The 19,132-nt window shown below is 34.6% G+C and overlaps 2 protein-coding genes and 1 long non-coding RNA gene across 3 annotated transcripts; 1 reads left to right on the top strand and 2 right to left on the bottom strand.

Moving 5' to 3' along the window:
• Positions 1 to 364: 364 nt before the first annotated feature.
• Positions 365 to 7,124, bottom strand: LOC138318816 (uncharacterized). The gene is made up of 3 exons (XM_069261535.1): positions 6,920 to 7,124; positions 4,073 to 4,243; positions 365 to 2,240 (listed from the first exon to the last, which is right to left on the bottom strand). Exons 1-3 carry the CDS (start codon positions 7,122 to 7,124, stop codon positions 1,756 to 1,758), a joined length of 861 nt encoding a protein of 286 aa, XP_069117636.1. The 3' UTR covers positions 365 to 1,755.
• On the top strand, positions 7,035 to 14,813 carry LOC138318818 (uncharacterized). The gene is made up of 3 exons (XR_011207920.1): positions 7,035 to 7,175; positions 14,095 to 14,228; positions 14,467 to 14,813. It is a non-coding gene; the product is annotated as an uncharacterized lncRNA (long non-coding RNA).
• A 6-nt stretch (positions 14,814 to 14,819) lies between these two features.
• LOC138318817 (uncharacterized) lies at positions 14,820 to 18,153 on the bottom strand. The gene is made up of 3 exons (XM_069261536.1): positions 17,705 to 18,153; positions 16,726 to 16,872; positions 14,820 to 16,000 (listed from the first exon to the last, which is right to left on the bottom strand). Exons 1-3 carry the CDS (start codon positions 17,883 to 17,885, stop codon positions 15,933 to 15,935), a joined length of 396 nt encoding a protein of 131 aa, XP_069117637.1. The 5' UTR covers positions 17,886 to 18,153; the 3' UTR covers positions 14,820 to 15,932.
• Between the last annotated feature and the right edge of the window lie 979 nt (positions 18,154 to 19,132).

The raw sequence follows: 19,132 nt of genomic DNA, 5'->3' as shown, positions 1-19,132 counted from the left end.
AACGTTTGTTACTGAAGAAAACAAATTACTTATTGGTGTGCTCCTGTTTTAATAGATAAAATCATTCGTCGGCGGTGTAGCACCTTTAAGAAAAATATCATCCATCCATAATTATATGAATCGTTCAGTTATGGATAGTTAATACCTACACACAAACGATACCATCATGCATTAAAGCCCCATTCATAAATATTGTGTACCTTGTTCAAAACGTCTAGAGATTCAATTTGCGCTGAGTAAATACTATTCAGGGAACAGGTACGTCTCGTTGATGTAAGGGCGATAACCCATTTAACCAGAATATGCATTAGGAATTGTATATACTTGTGCGCCACCTTCAGATAGAGATAAACAAAAGATAAAAGTAAATATTCGTTTTTTATTTTAAATAAGTGTCGTGTCTATAAAATAGATTACACTACAAAATTTATTACTCATAAAATATAACCGATGTTTATACAGTAATAGTACATAGGACCGTATGAGGTTTCATACAAGTATATGCATATGATGTTAATATATAGCTTAAATTGTGTTCTATTACTTCTCCAAGACGTACTATAATGTAATAATGAAAAATGCAAAGAGTATAATTTTAAAGGAGTACTTTTCATAACCTGGCATTTTCATTTTTGTTTGTTTTAAAGTAATGCATTCATTAGGTGAAATATTTTATAAAGGTGGTAGGAATAGATGATATTTTAATAAAAGCTTCTGGTGAGAAAATATTTTCTATTTGTATATAGGGAAGATTCTATCGAAATATCAAAATTTTGAAAAATCTATGCAAGTCTGGTGTTTCACAACACTTAACGATCCCTAGGTAGATCATCCCTATTCTGTTAACTGATCAGATCGCAGACATTTTCATAAATTACTATTAGAATTGTTTTCTTGAGAGAAAGTAATATTATTGTCACATGGAATATGTTGAAGCTCCAAACGTTTATTCTGGAGCTTTAGTCAGTTGACTAGTTAGCAATTTGTGGAAGAACAACCCGAAATTGTATATGAAATAAGTATTTATTATTAAGCAAAATAGAATGGATGATCCACATCGAGAAATTTGTACTGTATACTATTTTACAGTTACGGAAAACCTGATTGAATGAGCTAGTGATAAAAGGTGATCATTCAATTGGTAGGTGCAAATGACATGTTGTCTGCGAGTGACATTGATTATGTTTGGATATGCTTGCCAAAAAAAATCAGTAAGTTTATGTTTTTCGAAATTATGTCATCTTTCTGAATAAACGGACTAGTTTAATAAATCCGAAAAAAATAAATATTATTCGGGTGTAACTAGTCTGATACCTTTCGTTAGTGTCAAGTATATCAAGTTCACCAGAGTTTCTGATTTGATCAGATCACCGGGTCGAATACCTGTAGAAAACCTGTTAGCGACTAGTTTAGGGATGACACGAAAAGCGAAAACGAAAGTGAAATTCTTACACCTGAACAATACAACGATACATGTAACTCTAGTTTTCATGAAGAGACCATGTTATTCAAATAAAACTTTTAGGATAGGATTTTGTCAATAATCTTTTTTACTCTCGTTTTAAAACATCTGAATAATGTAATAATCTTAAATAAAAATTACAAAACAGTCACTATTTAGAATAACAGTTCATGTCTAGACTCTTCCCATTGGAATACAGGTCCAATGTCTGCTTCTAAAAACACTTTTATTTCTTATATTAACCACTCCAGATGAATGTTGATACCTGATCACTAAATAGTATAATATCTCCTCTAATACCGGCGTTCTATGTATGTACTCCTAGAAGCGTAGGCAGGCTCCTCGGCTGTGGTGTACCTGTAGGTTTTGGGTGACGGGGGTCGGTATGACGAACTGATCCGGACAGGAGCTGGTCGTTCGATCGTGTAGTGAGACTTTGGCGGCTCCACCCTATACGTGACAGGTTCTGGTGTCATGGTTCTAGAGTAAACAGGCTTCTCATATTGCACTACCCGGACGGGTTCAGGGGTAGAGGGACGGTACACTGGCTCCAGGACCATTTTAGGTCGTGGCTTGTATGGCCTTTCGTAATCGTATTGTTGGTACCGACAGAAAATAAGCAAAAGGCCAATGACGATGAGGAGTGAGGCAGCTGCGGCGGTGAGACCGAAAGAGTAGTCGACCCTCATGTCCAAGGTTCCGGGCAGGTTTCCGCGTCCAAGCCCATCTCGTATAAAGGCCACATAGAACCACACCACCGTAACCAGCAGACAGATACCTATAGAACAGAAACATGTCTCAAGAGATATGATTTATCATCAGTCAATACATTTGGTACAAGATCAGTCATTTGGAATCTTTAAAAAAACTCATTTGATATTGTGATGATATACATTTTCTTTAAGACCCATGAATACATGGTTTTCGAAATCCCAAAATAACGTGGATCAAGTGTGATTTACCGTCGATTACTCCCATCTTTTGGTGATTATCGTTAAAAGATGACGTCATGATCACTGGAAGATGGGTGTAACCGACGGTAAATTGCAATCTCTCCCAGGTTGTATTGCGGTCCCCATTTCACCCCTGTCAACAGCTAACGTACATTTCTTGAATATTCTTGAAAAACGAATTTCGGAACAATTATTCTTTTGCGGATAATTTTATTCATTTGTACGCAAAAAGTTACGATTTGCATACGACGTCCGCCGTTTAAAAACAATCACTGTGACATCATATATAAAGTGAGCACAGCGTAATAATCAATCGTCAAAAATGACGTAATATTCTGTGACCCGAGGTCAACAGAAGGCCAGTCCGTAAGCCGTTGACATAGGTGAATGTGGTGACGCAATGAACCATGGGAGAGTTGGGTAATTGTACTTTACGCACATCGTTTTGGGATCTCGAAATCTCGTTTTGCATTGTTATCAGCAACGAGTCTATCAACATAGATGCTAAGGATTTTTAGATAAATAAGATAAATAACAAGATCATACAATAAGTTATCAATTTCAAATATTTCAAATAATTTGAATGTCAGGCTGATTTCCTGCTATATTAAGAGATTTGACAGGTATCCTTAAAGAAACCCTTGTTTTCGACGGTATTAATAAAGACAGAATAATAGAAAATATCATGGGCCTTTATCTGCTCATAAATAACGTGTAGTTTTTCGTTTTCAAACCGAATATCCTCTTTACTGTTCAGATGACATGTGAATGCGAGAAGTCAAGTGTCTGTTTGAAGCCAGCGTTGTATTATAGCTGTAGATTTATTTATAGTGACATAAAGATGCTCCATCGCTGACAAATGGTATTTTTTCACTATCAAAAAGAGGATCAGACGATTTGGTATTTTTCTTCAGTTACAAAAGTTTCTTACTTTACACCATTACCACCATTGAAAAGTTTGAGCTTCTAATTTTACTTCAAAATGAAAATATCAAAAATAATTAATTGCATCCCGAAAAAATTCCGTGGCACTATGTTCTATATAGAATGAAGTTTTGACTGCGCATGCACCAAAAGCAAAATAAATTATTTCATATTATTTTTTGTGTTAATTAGATATATATATACACGATTAAACACCAATTGTTATTTAAATGATGAGTATCATTTATGGTCTGTCGGCGGTGGAGCATCTTTAACTGACCTTATGTTTTACTTATGTTACAGTCTTATAGTAGTTGTTATCCTGTTGGTTAAAAGTCTTATTTGTTACTGATGGCTGTTTATATGGAGGTTCTTATCTACGACATTGGAATTAATGCTACCGATATTTTAAAGTTATTTAAGATGGAAAATTTTGTGGGGGAAATGATGGGGGATGGGGGACTGTAAAAGTTTTTATTCTAATGGTCTGAACTCAATCATGAAAGTATAGTTTGATTTTTATTGACTACCTTGTATTTGTATTGGATGATTCTCTAATTTATAACAGCCCCTTCACATGCTTTCTGTAACATAATCAGAAGCCTTGGCTCAGGAAGATGCTCTTGCAGTGTTACAAAGGATTTCTATGTTACTGGCTGACTAATGATAAATCAAATGAAAGACGCTGTTTAAATAAGAGAACCAAATCTATAATAGTATTTACGTATCTTACCGGCTAATAAGGTCAGGACGATGATATACATATACCGGCGTTGGAGGGAGTAACATCCGAGTCCAACACAGTCATCATCGCATTTAAACACCACACACGTCAGTAGAAGGACGGCCACAGCTGTCAGGATAATGCCGAACACATGGAATACAATACAGCCGGCATGGTCACCTGTCGGTAAAAAAGTAACAATGTTGAGTAGTGATTGACTCGTGTATACTTTAAGATTATTTGATATTTATCATAGCAAAGGCTTGTGGCGTCTAAATAGTATATATTTACATATGCCCCTATTTAGTCAACGGGAGGGGAGTTGCGTTCAAATTAGCGTAAACGCAACGACGTATGAGTACAAACCCATAGTAGGATTGAAATACTTCTAGTTAACGCTTCGGTAAGATTTTGCGTCATATGATAATCTAAATAAACTTTAATTACTTAATTTATATTTTACCTTTTCACAGATGACATATTTGCTTTGAATTAATAATAAACTAAAAAACGATTTCGGTCTTCTATTTGTCTTAGACTGATCCTTAGGCGGCACAGACAATATCATGCTCGTCATTAGCCTACTCGGTTTGTCTACGGTATGAAGTGTAAACAAAGTTTCCTCGTTGTCGGATTCAAAATAATGATAAGAGTTGTTATTAGATCCAATTAAAATGTATTTGACATCAAAACAGAATATGTGTTCAAGCATTGTAACGGTAATAAACAACAAAAAGAATTGCTGGTCGAGGCTACAACCGGGCGCTTTCCTCAGGAATGTTCGAGGAATTCCATAGTTACGTCAGTCACACACCATGCAAACACTATCATCCGTACAATAAAATAAAAGTCGTGACTATGAAGAATTTAGTCTATATCGCGTACGTAGATCGATACATACATTACAAACATTCAGCAGCTCAACAGTCATACCATTTGATAAACAGGCTATTTCATAGTTACTTTCCTCGGTTGAAAATCAAATATGCCGGCTCGCTCCACTTCGGACAGCATCACTACTCTGACAACGATAATATACCGGTAGTCGTTTCGCCTCGGTTATCTCAATTTTTATTCAAAAGGGACATTATTGATACATTATCAAATTGAAAAAAAACATAGTTTAAAAATAATTTAAAGGTGTCATTCTTATATTTCAAATCAAACTGCAGCTATAACATTCAATAATCGGAACTATAGCTTCGGTCATCCTGACTACCGTAGTTACCCAACTTAGCAACCATCACCGTTTTAAATTTGACGTAAAAGTACAGTTATTTATGTAAATATAAAGATTGAAGAGTGTTTTGATTGCGTTAAAGGTGGTATGAACTCAAAGGGATACAGACATACATGTATTCTACATGTAGCGCTAACGCGCTACATTGAATATGTCTGTATCCCATTGCGTTCATACCACCTTTAACGCAATCAAAACACTGTTCAATCTCTATATGTACTACTTTATTCCGTGTTTGGGGGTAAGTATCCATTGTGACGTCATTATTTTGTGAGCAAAACGCGCGCCGTTTTCTCTGTAAAATATTACGTGACCACTGCAAACTGATGGCGTCACAATAAATACGTTCCCGCAAGAACAGATAACCCTGTAAAGACGGAATAACCGTAATTTTTCGTTATTTCATGGGATACCAACATGTTTATGAAAATTTTACCTTTACTTATAAAAATCGGGTAAATCGTGAAAGAGGTCCTTTCCAATTCACCAGCATTTGATGGTCTCGTTTTTATCGAAGATCACGACCTTTTTGATTGGCGAAACTGGCCGATTATACTGTTTTATTACCATTTATTCAATTTTAATACGAACAGTTTAAGATAGAACATGACTATGATACAGGATTTATTTTAAGTGTATTTATTTTAGAATTGCTCTTTATTTGTAACAGTGATACCATACGGAAATGCTACTAAAACTTTATTTTAAGAATAAATATTTAAATAAATAAATAAATAAAAGAAAATAATGTTACAGAAATGAAACAGAGTGGTTCCCCTTTGTTAACCAGAAATACATAACTGTACAGTATCGACGTGACTGGTTGTAAAACAAGTTGTATGTTTTTTATTACATCTATATATATTCTACACGAAGTTAAGTTATATAGGAAATGTGTATACTATTATTTTGTTAGCTCTAACTACAAGGATATATACCAGACAATCCCGTCAGGATGTTAACACCCTGTCTATTTATATTCCATTCTTTAGGTTACGGTTGGATGGTTAGACAAAAGTTGTTTAACAACTCCGCTTACAAATTGTTGTACAGAGCAACTCACAGGTATATCCTGTTACTAGTATAGTTTTAGCCAGTGAATGACACTGCACTTCCTAGGTTCTAAATGACGAGTGAAAGTTTCTTTTTTAAGATTGTAGTAGGATTAGAGATATTCAAGGTACGCCTGTCATCTCAGATCCTGTGATAACACATACAACTTCTGAACAAACCTTACTATCAAATGCCTTAGTCAACCCACCATATCTTTCTAGATACAATGCTACTTTAGAATAGTACAAATACAATTTGTTCTCGTTTATTTGGTCATTGTTAAATAGGGAAAATGTTTTGGATGTCCCTTATTTTTTACATACAATGGAAAAACTGTATTACAAGAGAAATGTTTACTGAATGAAATCCATAAACTAGACTTCAGATTATGTATTAATACTTTATAATGCTATCAGGCTAGATATACTAACATGTTCATATATCAAACTATTTCCTGGTGTACCTGATGAAAGAATTAATTTTACAACACAATACTGTTAATTAGCTATTAATTCCAAAAAAGATGGGAAAGGAAATGTAAACTATCAATAATAAAATCTTACCGCTGTAATGATCCAAATTAAAGTACTTCAAATAGGTGAAGCATGTTGATTGGACACAGGCATCAAAGAAGCCGGCAGTGAAGGATATCTGGTTAGCCACCAGTACCTTGTACCAGTTGGGAGTACCAAACCCCACTACAGCCAATACTAAGGCGATGAACAGACAGATGAGGAGCATCCATCGGGAGGAACTGTCCTGCAGCATGCTGTTGATGGCCGAGCTCTATCTGTATTTTCACATGTGTCAAACACACAGGTAAGGACTACACGCTCTATTTGCCTGTCATTCTTTATTTTCTGATCAAATTGTGTTTTACGCTACCCATGTCACCAGAGCGTGTAGGCTACATAATTGAGTCTGTATTTGTAGTCCTATTTGTCGTACGTGTGTAGTTCTTCGGTATATCGTTTACATATTTTTCACTTCATCCTTCAGTAAATTTGTCGGTTTTCTCGACTCAGTTGGTCACAAACTATGTTAATCGGTCATTTTCCAGAAAAGACTAATATACATACCTTTTATGCATGATACACACACACACACACTATTTTTTATTACACGTATATATATATCATTGGAAGACCGGTTTATAAAATTGATGAATGTTTTCAGTAGAATGCAAGAAAAATAAATTTTGCTTAAAATTGGGACCATTGCATTGTCTATTTTTTATTACACGTTTACTCGATACTACATTAGAAAAAGGCAGGAAATAAAATAGTTTAACAAAAATATAGTTATGTCTCATCTATTGTTTTAGTTGATAAAGAGGACGTTTTAATGTAGACGTCAAGAATCAAACACCCCACCTTTATAGGGAGGGTAACTATAAATAATAATGCCGACGTCAAGAATCAAACCCCCTATAGGTAAATATTATAAGACTCTTTCATATGTGGATATGAAGGATAGGGATATTCTACCCGAGGGTCACAAAATGTAGTAAAACTCGAGGTTTGCCGATAGAATATCCATATCCTTCATATCCACTTATGAAAGAGTATTTTTCTTTCATACCTCAACGTTTTTTTTGCAATTTTACAACTATAATATCCCACCATTTTGAAATAAGTTCAAAGAAATCCACGACTGAAAGTCAATTTCCATACATGAAAGATTACGTGATATTTTCAACAAAAATTCCGTTGTTTGCATCTTTTATAATAAACTCAGTCAAAATTGTGAAAAAATGCTAAAATTTTACCCAGAAAATACAAATTTTGTTGACGCCGTTACGTCACGAGGCTTTATTGTATGGGTAGCCATGCAATACAGCCTCAGGCGAGATGAGTGTATTGCCCTAGACCAGCCAGTATTACACCCTTAGGTATGAAAGAAAAGTTATTATGCCGACGTCAAGCATTAAACCTCCAACCTTTATAGGGAGGGTAAATATAAATAATATTGCCGACGTGAAGAATTCAACCCGCAACCTTTATAGGGAGGGTAAAATTTAAATAATAATGCCGACGTCAAGAATCAACCCCCCCAACCTTTATAGGGAGGGTAAATATAAATAATATTGCCGACGTGAAGAATTCAACCCGCAACCTTTATAGGGAGGGTAAAATTTAAATAATAATGCCGACGTCAAGCATTAAACCCATAACCTTTATAGGGAGGGTAATATTTAAATAATAATGCCGACGTCAAGCATTAAACCCATAACCTTTATAGGGAGGGTAAAATTTAAATAATAATGTAAAGATAATTTCATCTGTCGGCTCAACTATCAGCACGTCGCATAAATATAAAGAAGCGCAGGTCTATGCATATTTCAAATGAGTATTTAATTTCCAAGCAGTGATTCTTAAATATATAATTCTTATATGTTTATGAACTGTCACGTTTACACTAGGTATAGGTACAGCCTGATCATTTTACGGAAATCTTTCCTTGCATTGCGAAATAATACATGTACACCCCTAACCAACAGAAATGACTGGCAAAATGTGAAGTTACATGCCCAAGCATTTACTGATATAAAAATTTGCATGACAATGAATATTTCTAAAAAACGTAAAAAATATTATCTGTAGAAGTATTATATAAACAACAACATGCGATCTGAGACCAAGGTGTATGTTTCATTGAAATAATACAATAGTGAGACACGGAGACATCTATTGAAATAGTTTAAAAAAAAATTAAGGGTTCTTAGTCCTAGTGTACTGTGAATCAGTGAGTTAGGAGGATCAATCGTGAGTCCCTACGGTTATTCATATCAGGACCACAGAAGGCACAATGTTGACTCCCCAGTCAGACGCTCATTTCAACTTTTGCTACTTTTTCGACTGATATTTGCATTACAAGCCGTCGATGAAACCCCTACATTCGACGCGTCTTACTTTTATTGTCGTTCTTAAGATTCTATAAGTCTGTCATGTTTTGCCCGCATACTAATGCTCATCCTCGATACTCCAGAGGTTCCGATCACTACTTACGATCTCTACATCCCTACACTATCTTATAGTAAAATTGGATGCAGCTCAGCGGAAAACATCTGAACAAATCACAGGCCTGCAAAGATTTCCTTTGAAGATTATAGAGAGAGCGACGCCCAACTTAAAATCCACACAGCCAACCATTCGCCAGTTCGCATTCGCAAAGTTGTTAAACAATTAAATTGAAATATTGATTTAGAACGTGTACACGTTTAAAATAGCTCGGAAATATCCGAACTGTTCCGATCTATTCAGATCTGTACGGGTATTGCCGATATTTACCACGTGATATGGCTCGGGAGGTTCCAATCTATACGGGTATTATCACCGATGTCTGTCACGTGATGCAACTCGATTTTCCGATATTACCCAAAAGTTTGAAACATGGCGTTGACTTTGGTGGTTCTTTCAAAACGTGGGATACTTCATGCGACATTTACCGCTATGTCAATAGTATTTTGGTGCTTTCATGGATCTGAACCATCATATATAAGCATCCATGTCCACACATTGTATGTTTTATGAGAGTTTGTGAAGGTGACAATTACAAGAAATACAATTTTAATGTGTAAATTGTTTACGTTAAATTTAACACTGCATCATCTTCTGGTTCTCACTGTAGACATGTGCTTTGAATCAAATATTTGTAAGATTTACATACTGGAGTTTGAAAAAAAAAAAACACGTTACTGTACAAATACTTCTACTAATAACATGGAGCGGTCGCTTTACTATTTAGTAGTACCTGGAAAATATAATAGCATTGTGTCGTCATTCTAAAACTTAATTGGATTTATAGTTCATTAAGACAGGTTTGTTATTTCAATGCTGTTCTGTGGTAATATCATCACAACTTACATACATATAGATGCTCCACCGCCGACAGAGAAAAAAAGTCAAATTTAGCATTTGGTCAATAATAATAATTTGTTTTGATGTTAAATCGTGTACGTATATGTTTATTCTTTTTTCACTCAGAGTTGAGAATATCAAATTTTGTGAGCATTTTCTTTTTTTCTTTTCTTTTTTTTCTAAAAAAATATCGATACATGCCATATAAATACTATGTGTAATTAACACAAAAATACATTTAAATAACTTTTTTTGCTTTTGTTGTCTAGAAAATCAGTACCTCATTCCATATATGATATAGTGTCAAGGATTTATTCGAGATGCAACGAATTCATCTACTGCCATTTTCAATAGAGAAGATACATTTCGTCGACGATTTACATACATAATGTATGTTTTTTCTTCCGTTTTCTTTTATGGTATGAACTCCTATTTCCAAAAATCTATATGAGAAAAAAAAGTTTAATACAAGAAAATTTTGACTTCTCAGAGGAGTACATCCTTAAGTTTAAGCCAGATCTATAACGCCAAACAGCTGATAACAAATGGACACGACTTCTTTTGGAGCAAGGAAAATTCCAATGCCATTTTTCCAGCGGAAAAAGCTATTCATAAAGCAAGTTATACAACTGACCATGAAACTTCCCTACAGTGCTCCTAAACCTATGTCTATAGTCATTTTGAAGTAGGCTTTCCTGTCATTATCGTATCATGATCAATTTAGGAAAATATCTTAGAAGTAAAATACAGTATCAGGGAAAATTAATAATAAAAACTATAAAAATATCGTAAACTCACGCTATTTTCATTGGTCTCATTGCCAATAGAAATTGTAGAAAATCTCAAAGTGATTAAATTTGCTTTTTTAGTTTGAATGCTGTATACTGGCAGCAGCATAACAATATGTATCGAAACTGGTTTTTTTTATTATTAATCCCATATAGTTATGTAAATATGGTATCAAAATAAAGAAATCCGTGTTTGGGCCAAATTTGACCCTTATTTATCTGTATTGGACCAGTGTTAATTTTCAAATATAGAGTGCTATATTTCGTAATAAAACTGTTGAGAAGCACATTGTGTGAACATGGCGTGAACAACTACAGCACTATACAGTATGATATACATTGTATATAAATTATATCACCCATGTCCATTGCTGACGTCGGCTTCAATACAACATTGATACTAGTAATTATACAATTTAATTTTGTGAAGTAATGGATGTGATTTAGTACAATTACTTGTTATTCAGTGTTGGCATTTTAATATGTACTAGAATACTAACACACTACTATCAGGTCTTTTATTCCTTATTATGTGTAATTTGAGTCGTTGAGGTGTGACGATGTAAATTTAGTATAGGAGTTAAATTTTACATTGTAATAGAGGATTTGGTCTTCTTTGTAGATAGAGATATAATATATATATAAACTTCACAACCATATCTTTTAAGTATATATGAAATAAAATTAACGATTTTTTGTATTAGAACAAAGATATCAAATATTTTGAATAGCTTACCCAGTATAATATCAAAGAGTGATTGAAACTCCTAAAACAACTTGTTTACATTATGAAACAATGGTTTGAACAAGCAAGTTTACAATACAACATTATTTGTGAGTCAGTCACATATCAATGTACTTGTATTAATACATATATCTTAAAAGTCTTAATGCTAACATTTTTCAATTACATGAAAGCAATGAAAAAGACGAGAGACGGCTGGAGTTTGAAAAGAATATAGAAAATATATTAGATTAATTCAGTTAAGCATATTTTAAAATATAGCTTTCATATTGCATTTTCAATAACAATTAAAAATGTTGCATTCATTAATTTTATTTCAACAAAAAAACAACATTATAGCTCTAATGACTAAGTCAGAGAATCATGGAGTAAACATCCTATATACGGAACCAAGACTCAACTTTAAACGAAAACTTATAAAAAATTAAACACAAGGGAACACATTATATACACTTACTCGTGGAGCGGATGATCTGAGACATAAATATATCCTCTGTGAGGAAGCTTGATACTTCTTACAACAGCTAATTTCATTTCATTTCAAAAGGTTTTATTAGACCAAAAACATTCGAATTTGGATCGGGCAGCAGACGAAGCCTAGATATGCTCTCTCCACAGCAGCTCATGATACAATGTAAGCAATAAGGCAACTATTGGTCTTGTACATGTATATGGACGGATATAAAATATGACACCATATTTAAATTAGGATTTGAATAATATTACTTACTACAATGCCTATATTTTATAAGGAGATTCGCGTGTTTTATATCTACTATACCAGGGATACATCCGTGCCCACATTTGAGTACTGTAAACCAACTCTCTTTCGCAGGTAAAATACGTTCGTGAATTTCGCCGTCCAAGTTAATTAGCGAATGTTCCATTGGATATAAATATCACTTATACCAATATGCATTTCCCCTCAATCCACGACAGTCAATCTTCGCGAACTGGTATAGACATGCAAATTGCAAAAGAAATTTGGTTCACAGTATATTGATACAAAATAGACGATAGAAGATAAAAACAATGATACGCTAATCTATCATGTACTTCAATTTTAACAGATACAGCCAGTTTCTAATTACTATTTCTTAGTTTATTAAAATATCGACTCATTTAAACAAAGCCACCATTTCCTATTCGTATATCCAAGGTTTTTTAAATAGTGTGTACAATCAAATTTATCAAAATATCATCTTTTGAGACATAACATATACATATATTAATGGTGTTAGAAACAATATGTTTCAATATCCCCCTCATTCTTATAAAGAATTCAAGATAATGCTACAATTAACGTAGCATATACACAGGCAATATGTCTTCAGGTCAATTGGACCTGAAAAATCTTGACCTGAAATTGACCTGAATTGAAATTGAGGTTCAGGTCAATTTCATGTCAATTTCACCTGAAAATTTCTTCAGGTGAAATTTAGGTCAATTTTAGGTCAAATTGACCTGAAAAAAGCTTCAGGTCAATTTCACCTGAAAATTTTTCCATGTGAAATGAAATCATATTTTAATAAAAAAACAATTAATTTAAAACACGAACAACTAGCCAGGCTACTGTACATGTAAGCTTAGGTCTACAGTAGGTCCAATCAGTCAACGGAAAACGGCCCGTGTTTCAAATTTTCTAGTAGCATATATAGGACTACACATTGCGACATATTGAAGCATTATGATTCAAGATTTGGCCGGTTTTACAATGAGAATACATGATTTTTACAATGCGTAACTTGTACATAATTTACAATATATTATGACCTACACGTATAGGCCTGTTTTACAGTACGAGTCCACTGTTCCATGTTTATGCAATCAAACTCGTTTATAACGAACACGTTTACAAAGTGAACGTTTACGTTAACTCACCTGTATTTTATATTACGAGTGTGTTTTGGTCTGTTTTACATTGAGTATACATGTTTATGTAAAGCCAGTTATAGGCCTGTTTTACAGTGAGTTATACATGTATCTTAAAATGGATGAAGTCTAAAAGGATTTTTCAAACTAATATGGCGTCCCTAGTCTTAGCCCGAGATACCCTAGCCCTGACACCAGACTTAGACATTATGACATCTACAGCATGTATATGTCATAATCTCCAAGGATTTATAAGCGTCATTTGCGTCCTTGTAATGTCTAAACTGTTAAGTCTGGTGTCGGGACCAGAGTATCACGGGCTCGGTAACCTTATAATCATCCCCAAAACTGCAGGGGTTAATATCAATTACTGGCACAGTGATGTTATATCCAACCCTGTACTATATATCTCGTGGTAAAAGAAGAGGCAAAGTCCACTGCTTTTAATTATATTTTTTGTTCATATTCAACAGTTTGGATCTGGATCTGGTGCTTGTGAAGTTCAGAACCTAAACCATGGACTACAGGAGACTTTGCAGAGGCTACTATACTGTACATGTGTCCAACGTTAGTCAACAGGACAACATGAATACTAAGAAGCCAGAAGGTAATCTATGTTTATGTGATATATATATAAGATGTGGAATTTAGTGAAGGAGATGATAAACATATTGTGCAATTACATTGAAAGTTATAAATAACATGTAATATTTATTTATATGTGTCTTGAGTTCTAATTACTTGCTGGACCCACTAGACACATTCAGTACTTAAATTAAACTTGATAAACTACTTTAGTTAACAATTTAACATACAGGTAATTGTTTTTTCACATCCTTTTACAGGTACAAAGAAATGCTAACCAGAGATGCAGGAATTGAAAGAATCAATGGATATTGGATAAATGAATGCAGTTCAGAAACATTTACAATTTGATTTGCCAAAGAAACAATTTCTCGTGTGCAATTTAAAACAATACCTAGTCTGGTATCATCAAACTTGTAATGGCGATGAACTGTGTTCTGATGACTATGTTCCTTTGGCCCTAATGATATACAAATGTTAGTCCAGACTCCTGACAATGAAGAACATGTACATACAGAGTATACTGTAATATTTTAATAGTGAGTGGTATAAGTGTAACTTGAATATGTACCATCACAGAATGATTTTGGTATATGGTATTGGAGTGCATTTGATGTTTATTAATAAATTTGTCACTAATTTAATGTTATCTTTCTTTTTCTTATTCTGCAGGCATCCTTCATTGTGTCAGACAGCACTAGTGTATTCATTTCCTATCATGGAGAGTGTACCGATGCATGTAAATGATTTACAGAGAAAACTGACAGGAATAACCCCTGATTTACATATGCAGACTTTGACGTGAATTCACAAGATTTCGTCAGGTCAATTTCAGGTGAAATTCAGGTCAATTTAAGGTGAAATTGACTTGAAATTGACCTGAAAAAATCTTCATGTGAATTTTGGTCAAATTCTTCACCTGAATTCAGGTCAATTCCAGGTGAAATTGACCTGAAAAATTCTTCATGTGAAATTTAGGTCAATTTCAGGTCAATTTCATATGAAATTCAGGCATATTGACACAAGACATATTGCCTGTAGGTGAAGCGTCAATGGACATGTCTCGCAAGTCGTAATGTTTCCATTTTGAAAGCTCGCAATCTACCTTTTCATATCCCTCTAAAACAGACGTAGTCAAAAGTTCAAATGCTTAAAAATAAAGCAACATGTATAGCTGACCAACTGGTACATTCGATACTGGGATATTTTATTACAATGGCGGCTTTTCACTCATTCCCCCGTGAGAGTAAGGATCATGCTGAGATGGGAAGTCTCCCCCACTAGCCGAAGGTAGCTGGACACCGTAACTAGGGGGCGGCATGTATCCCGGAGGAGCTCCTGGGTGGACAATCGATTGATTTGGAGGGTAGGCAGGGTGCACAGCTAGATTGTCCTGTATATAGCCAGGCGGATGAGGAGCAATCGGCTGTTGGCCATGAAGTCCCAGGGTCTGCCCCGGCATTGGCTGCTGGCCATGTAGTCCCTGAGCTTGTCCTGGCATTGACTGCTGGCCGTCAGCATTCTGATACATGAATTGTTGATTAGTAGTTGTCATTACAATCATTGGCTGTCCACCTGCATTGGGGGCTTGTGTGACCGTAGGAGGGGCAGCCATGTTCTGGCCGATCACACAGCACGTGATGGCTATGACTAGCATACCGATGCCACTGACAGTGGAAAGGACGAAGGAGTAACCAAGGGTTACACGCTCTGATGTGTACAGGCTCTACAGCGCATCGATGTTATTGTAGAACGACAAAGCAAACCAGGTCACTGACGTGAGGATGAAGAAGGCTGTGAAAAACAAAGGATTTAAGTTTAAGGAAACAGATCGGTCTGTTTCAAATGACGTCAGGCAGTTTCCTTCTCATTCACGACTATAGGATATAAGTCCACGTAACGAATAAAAGAAGAAAAGATTATATGCCATGTGCAACATCGCAAAATTCCCAAAATAAAATCATTATTCTTAGAAATGAAAAACATATTTATTCAACAAAAGATATTTGTTAAAAATAGGACTATTTGTACATAAAAGTGCAATGTTTATTCAAAGCTTCATTTGTTTGTTAAAAATTAAAATGTTAACATAAACATAAATATACGAAAAATAATTAAGATATTTATTTGCTTGATATTTTAAAGTAGTGTCTGTCAGAATCGACAAAGAAGTATTAAATATTACAATAACAGCTCTATTTCTTAATGATCTGTGCATAGTCATAGTAATACACCTTTCTGTACAAAGCATTTTATGATCACGCTATTATAACACCAAATTTGCTGGGACTAAATGAATTATGGTGAACGTTGTTTTTCACCTGTGATTTCCTGATGGGTGCATTTGTGTACTGTGTCGCCTGTAATGTATTGATTCATCACGATCCGAAAAAAACAACATTTCTTTTGTATTGAAGGGCACATGTGTTACTTTTACAAATAAACATTTGATGCAAAAGTTATGTCTATTTTCAACCAATTTTAGAAAATATGAATTCAGGTATGCTTAAATTATGTACCTGCGCAAAAAGACAGAACCGCCAGGTTTTTGATGATAAATTTTTCAGGTCGTTTTCCATTTGTTGCCCCGACTAAGCCCGATATTGTTGTTGCCAGCATTAGGATAGTTCCAATACTCTGACAAGCGGCGAATCCTAGGTAATGCACTGAAATGCACAATGGTATTGAATCAGAGAATGGCTATTGACAGAGCTATCATATTATATCAATCTGTTCTTTGCAGAATTTCATTCATCAAATAATGTGTTGGTCACATATGAGAGAGTACGAGAGTACTGTGATTAACAGGAGGTTCATGTAAACATTCGGTGTCTTTGGTTTTATAAAGGAACCAGAAATGTGGTTTACTCGTTTTTTTTAATCCACATCATACAATACATTTCATTCAATTGTTTCATCATAATTCATGACAATTAAAGCATGATGTTCTTCTTTAAAGTTCAACAATTAGTGCAATATGTGCGTTCTTTTATTTTTCAATTCATATATATATATGATTAATGCAATCGTCTGAACTAGGAATAGTCTTCTGAAGCATGTTGTACCCGGTATACCTTGTAAAGACAGAAGATTTCTATGTCAAGTCAACGTTCGATGACCGTGTAATTTGTCAACAAATAAATGAGGATTATCGCGATAAAGAACCGCTAGGTTTTCTATTGATGAATTTTTCAGGTAGCTTTCCATTTATGGCGCCGACTATGCCCGATAATATTGTTGCCAGCATCAGGAGAGTTCCAATACTTACTTGCTTTACGTGTTTTGAAACGGTACATTTGTCATGTCAAAGGAAACATATCTTAAAAAATAGCACAAATCAATATCAGAATGAATATCAAATTATTCAAATCTAGTTACGATCGGAATTACCGCAAATACATGTTCCCTGTCATGCTTTATAATTGCTACAAAGAAATCGATAAATCGATACAAAAATTATAGTGCTGTCAAATAATAAATCAACTGATGATCACTCACCTGAAAAGCCAAGGTAGCCGGTAAAGGTAAAACAGACGTCGGACAAACATATCTGGAAGACCCCGAAATGAAGTTTGAGGCCTTTGATGTCCATCCAGTGCGGGGTGGCCAGACCGATGATCTCCAATGGCAGCATTGTACCTATAGCCGCCGAGGCAACGATAATAGGTGTCTTCGCCATGGAATCGTATTAACTAAGTTCCTTGGTGTTCTATCTGAAATGCATTTGAAATTATTGACTCGGCAGTTGTCCTTTTGATATATTTACCTAGTGATCAGTAAGAAGTCTCTCTGCGTCATTAAGAGTTCTTACCTCCACCTGAATGCCTAATGACACGTTGCTATGACAATAAATACACACTTGCTTCACGCAATGACGTTTTTGTTATCAATTCATTAAGGACAACGCGAATACGTACTCTTGTGATCCTGGTGTTTTGGTTTTAAACATAAACTCATATGACACTATAATGAATTATTTACAACTGATCATCCGGGTATATGTTATTGTGGATTTCTCACGTCTAACTGATTACAGAATGAGTTGATTCGATACGTTACTGTTTCCAGTAGACATCCAATGACACGGTGATAAAGCTATAATTCGAATAACAGATGCATGCCGTACGTATGTGTGACAATATTTTCTCTGGTGCAAGTTCAATCTTGTGTGAGCGGTTACTAATCGATAATGTTTATGATGCCATTCAATTACATGAAGACAGGTTTATCAAACGACAAAGGCGAAAGAGTATCTGAATGTTTTAAACGTCTCTTGTTGGTAGTTTGTGGTTACCATTAAGACACATACGGAGATATGTATAATATATTAAAACAAAACACGGACAAGTGTAACAGCTTGCCTTGGAAATCATTTGGATTTCAATAGTATCCTCTTCATTGTTTCCACGCATATCAAGACTTTATAAGCATATTTAATTACAGGCAACATGCACGGAAAATCATGCAAATCAGTACATAAATATGTTACAATTGAGTTAAATTCATATAAATATAAAAAAATAATTGAACCAATATCTGCGACATATTTTAATGGGATATTTTAAGGCTGTGTTAATACATATATAATATTTTGTAATAATAAAGTTTAAAACATTTAATTTTTCATTATGAAGTATAGTTTAGACAAAATTTACATCTATTATTTTAGTATTATAGATATTTTCTGATATTACGTTTACCGGAGTTACTCCCCTTCATACCATAATTTATCGTTAATAATCAACATGCTAGCTTTTATACCTTGGTTTAACATTTGGAATTCGAAATCGAATATCAACCTGGTATAACTTCATAATGCATGATTTGTCAGCAAAGCGGAGAAGTGTAGATTTTCAGCCAGTCAGGAGTCTGCTGCCGTTCCGCATTTCTCATTTATAAATTACATCAAATAGATTCTACGGACGC

This window comes from Argopecten irradians, chromosome 3, assembly GCF_041381155.1.
Source record: "Argopecten irradians isolate NY chromosome 3, Ai_NY, whole genome shotgun sequence".
NCBI lineage: Eukaryota > Metazoa > Mollusca > Bivalvia > Pectinida > Pectinidae > Argopecten > Argopecten irradians.
The sequence above is the reverse complement of the archived record's forward strand: the minus strand, read 5'-3'. Positions and strand labels throughout refer to the sequence as shown.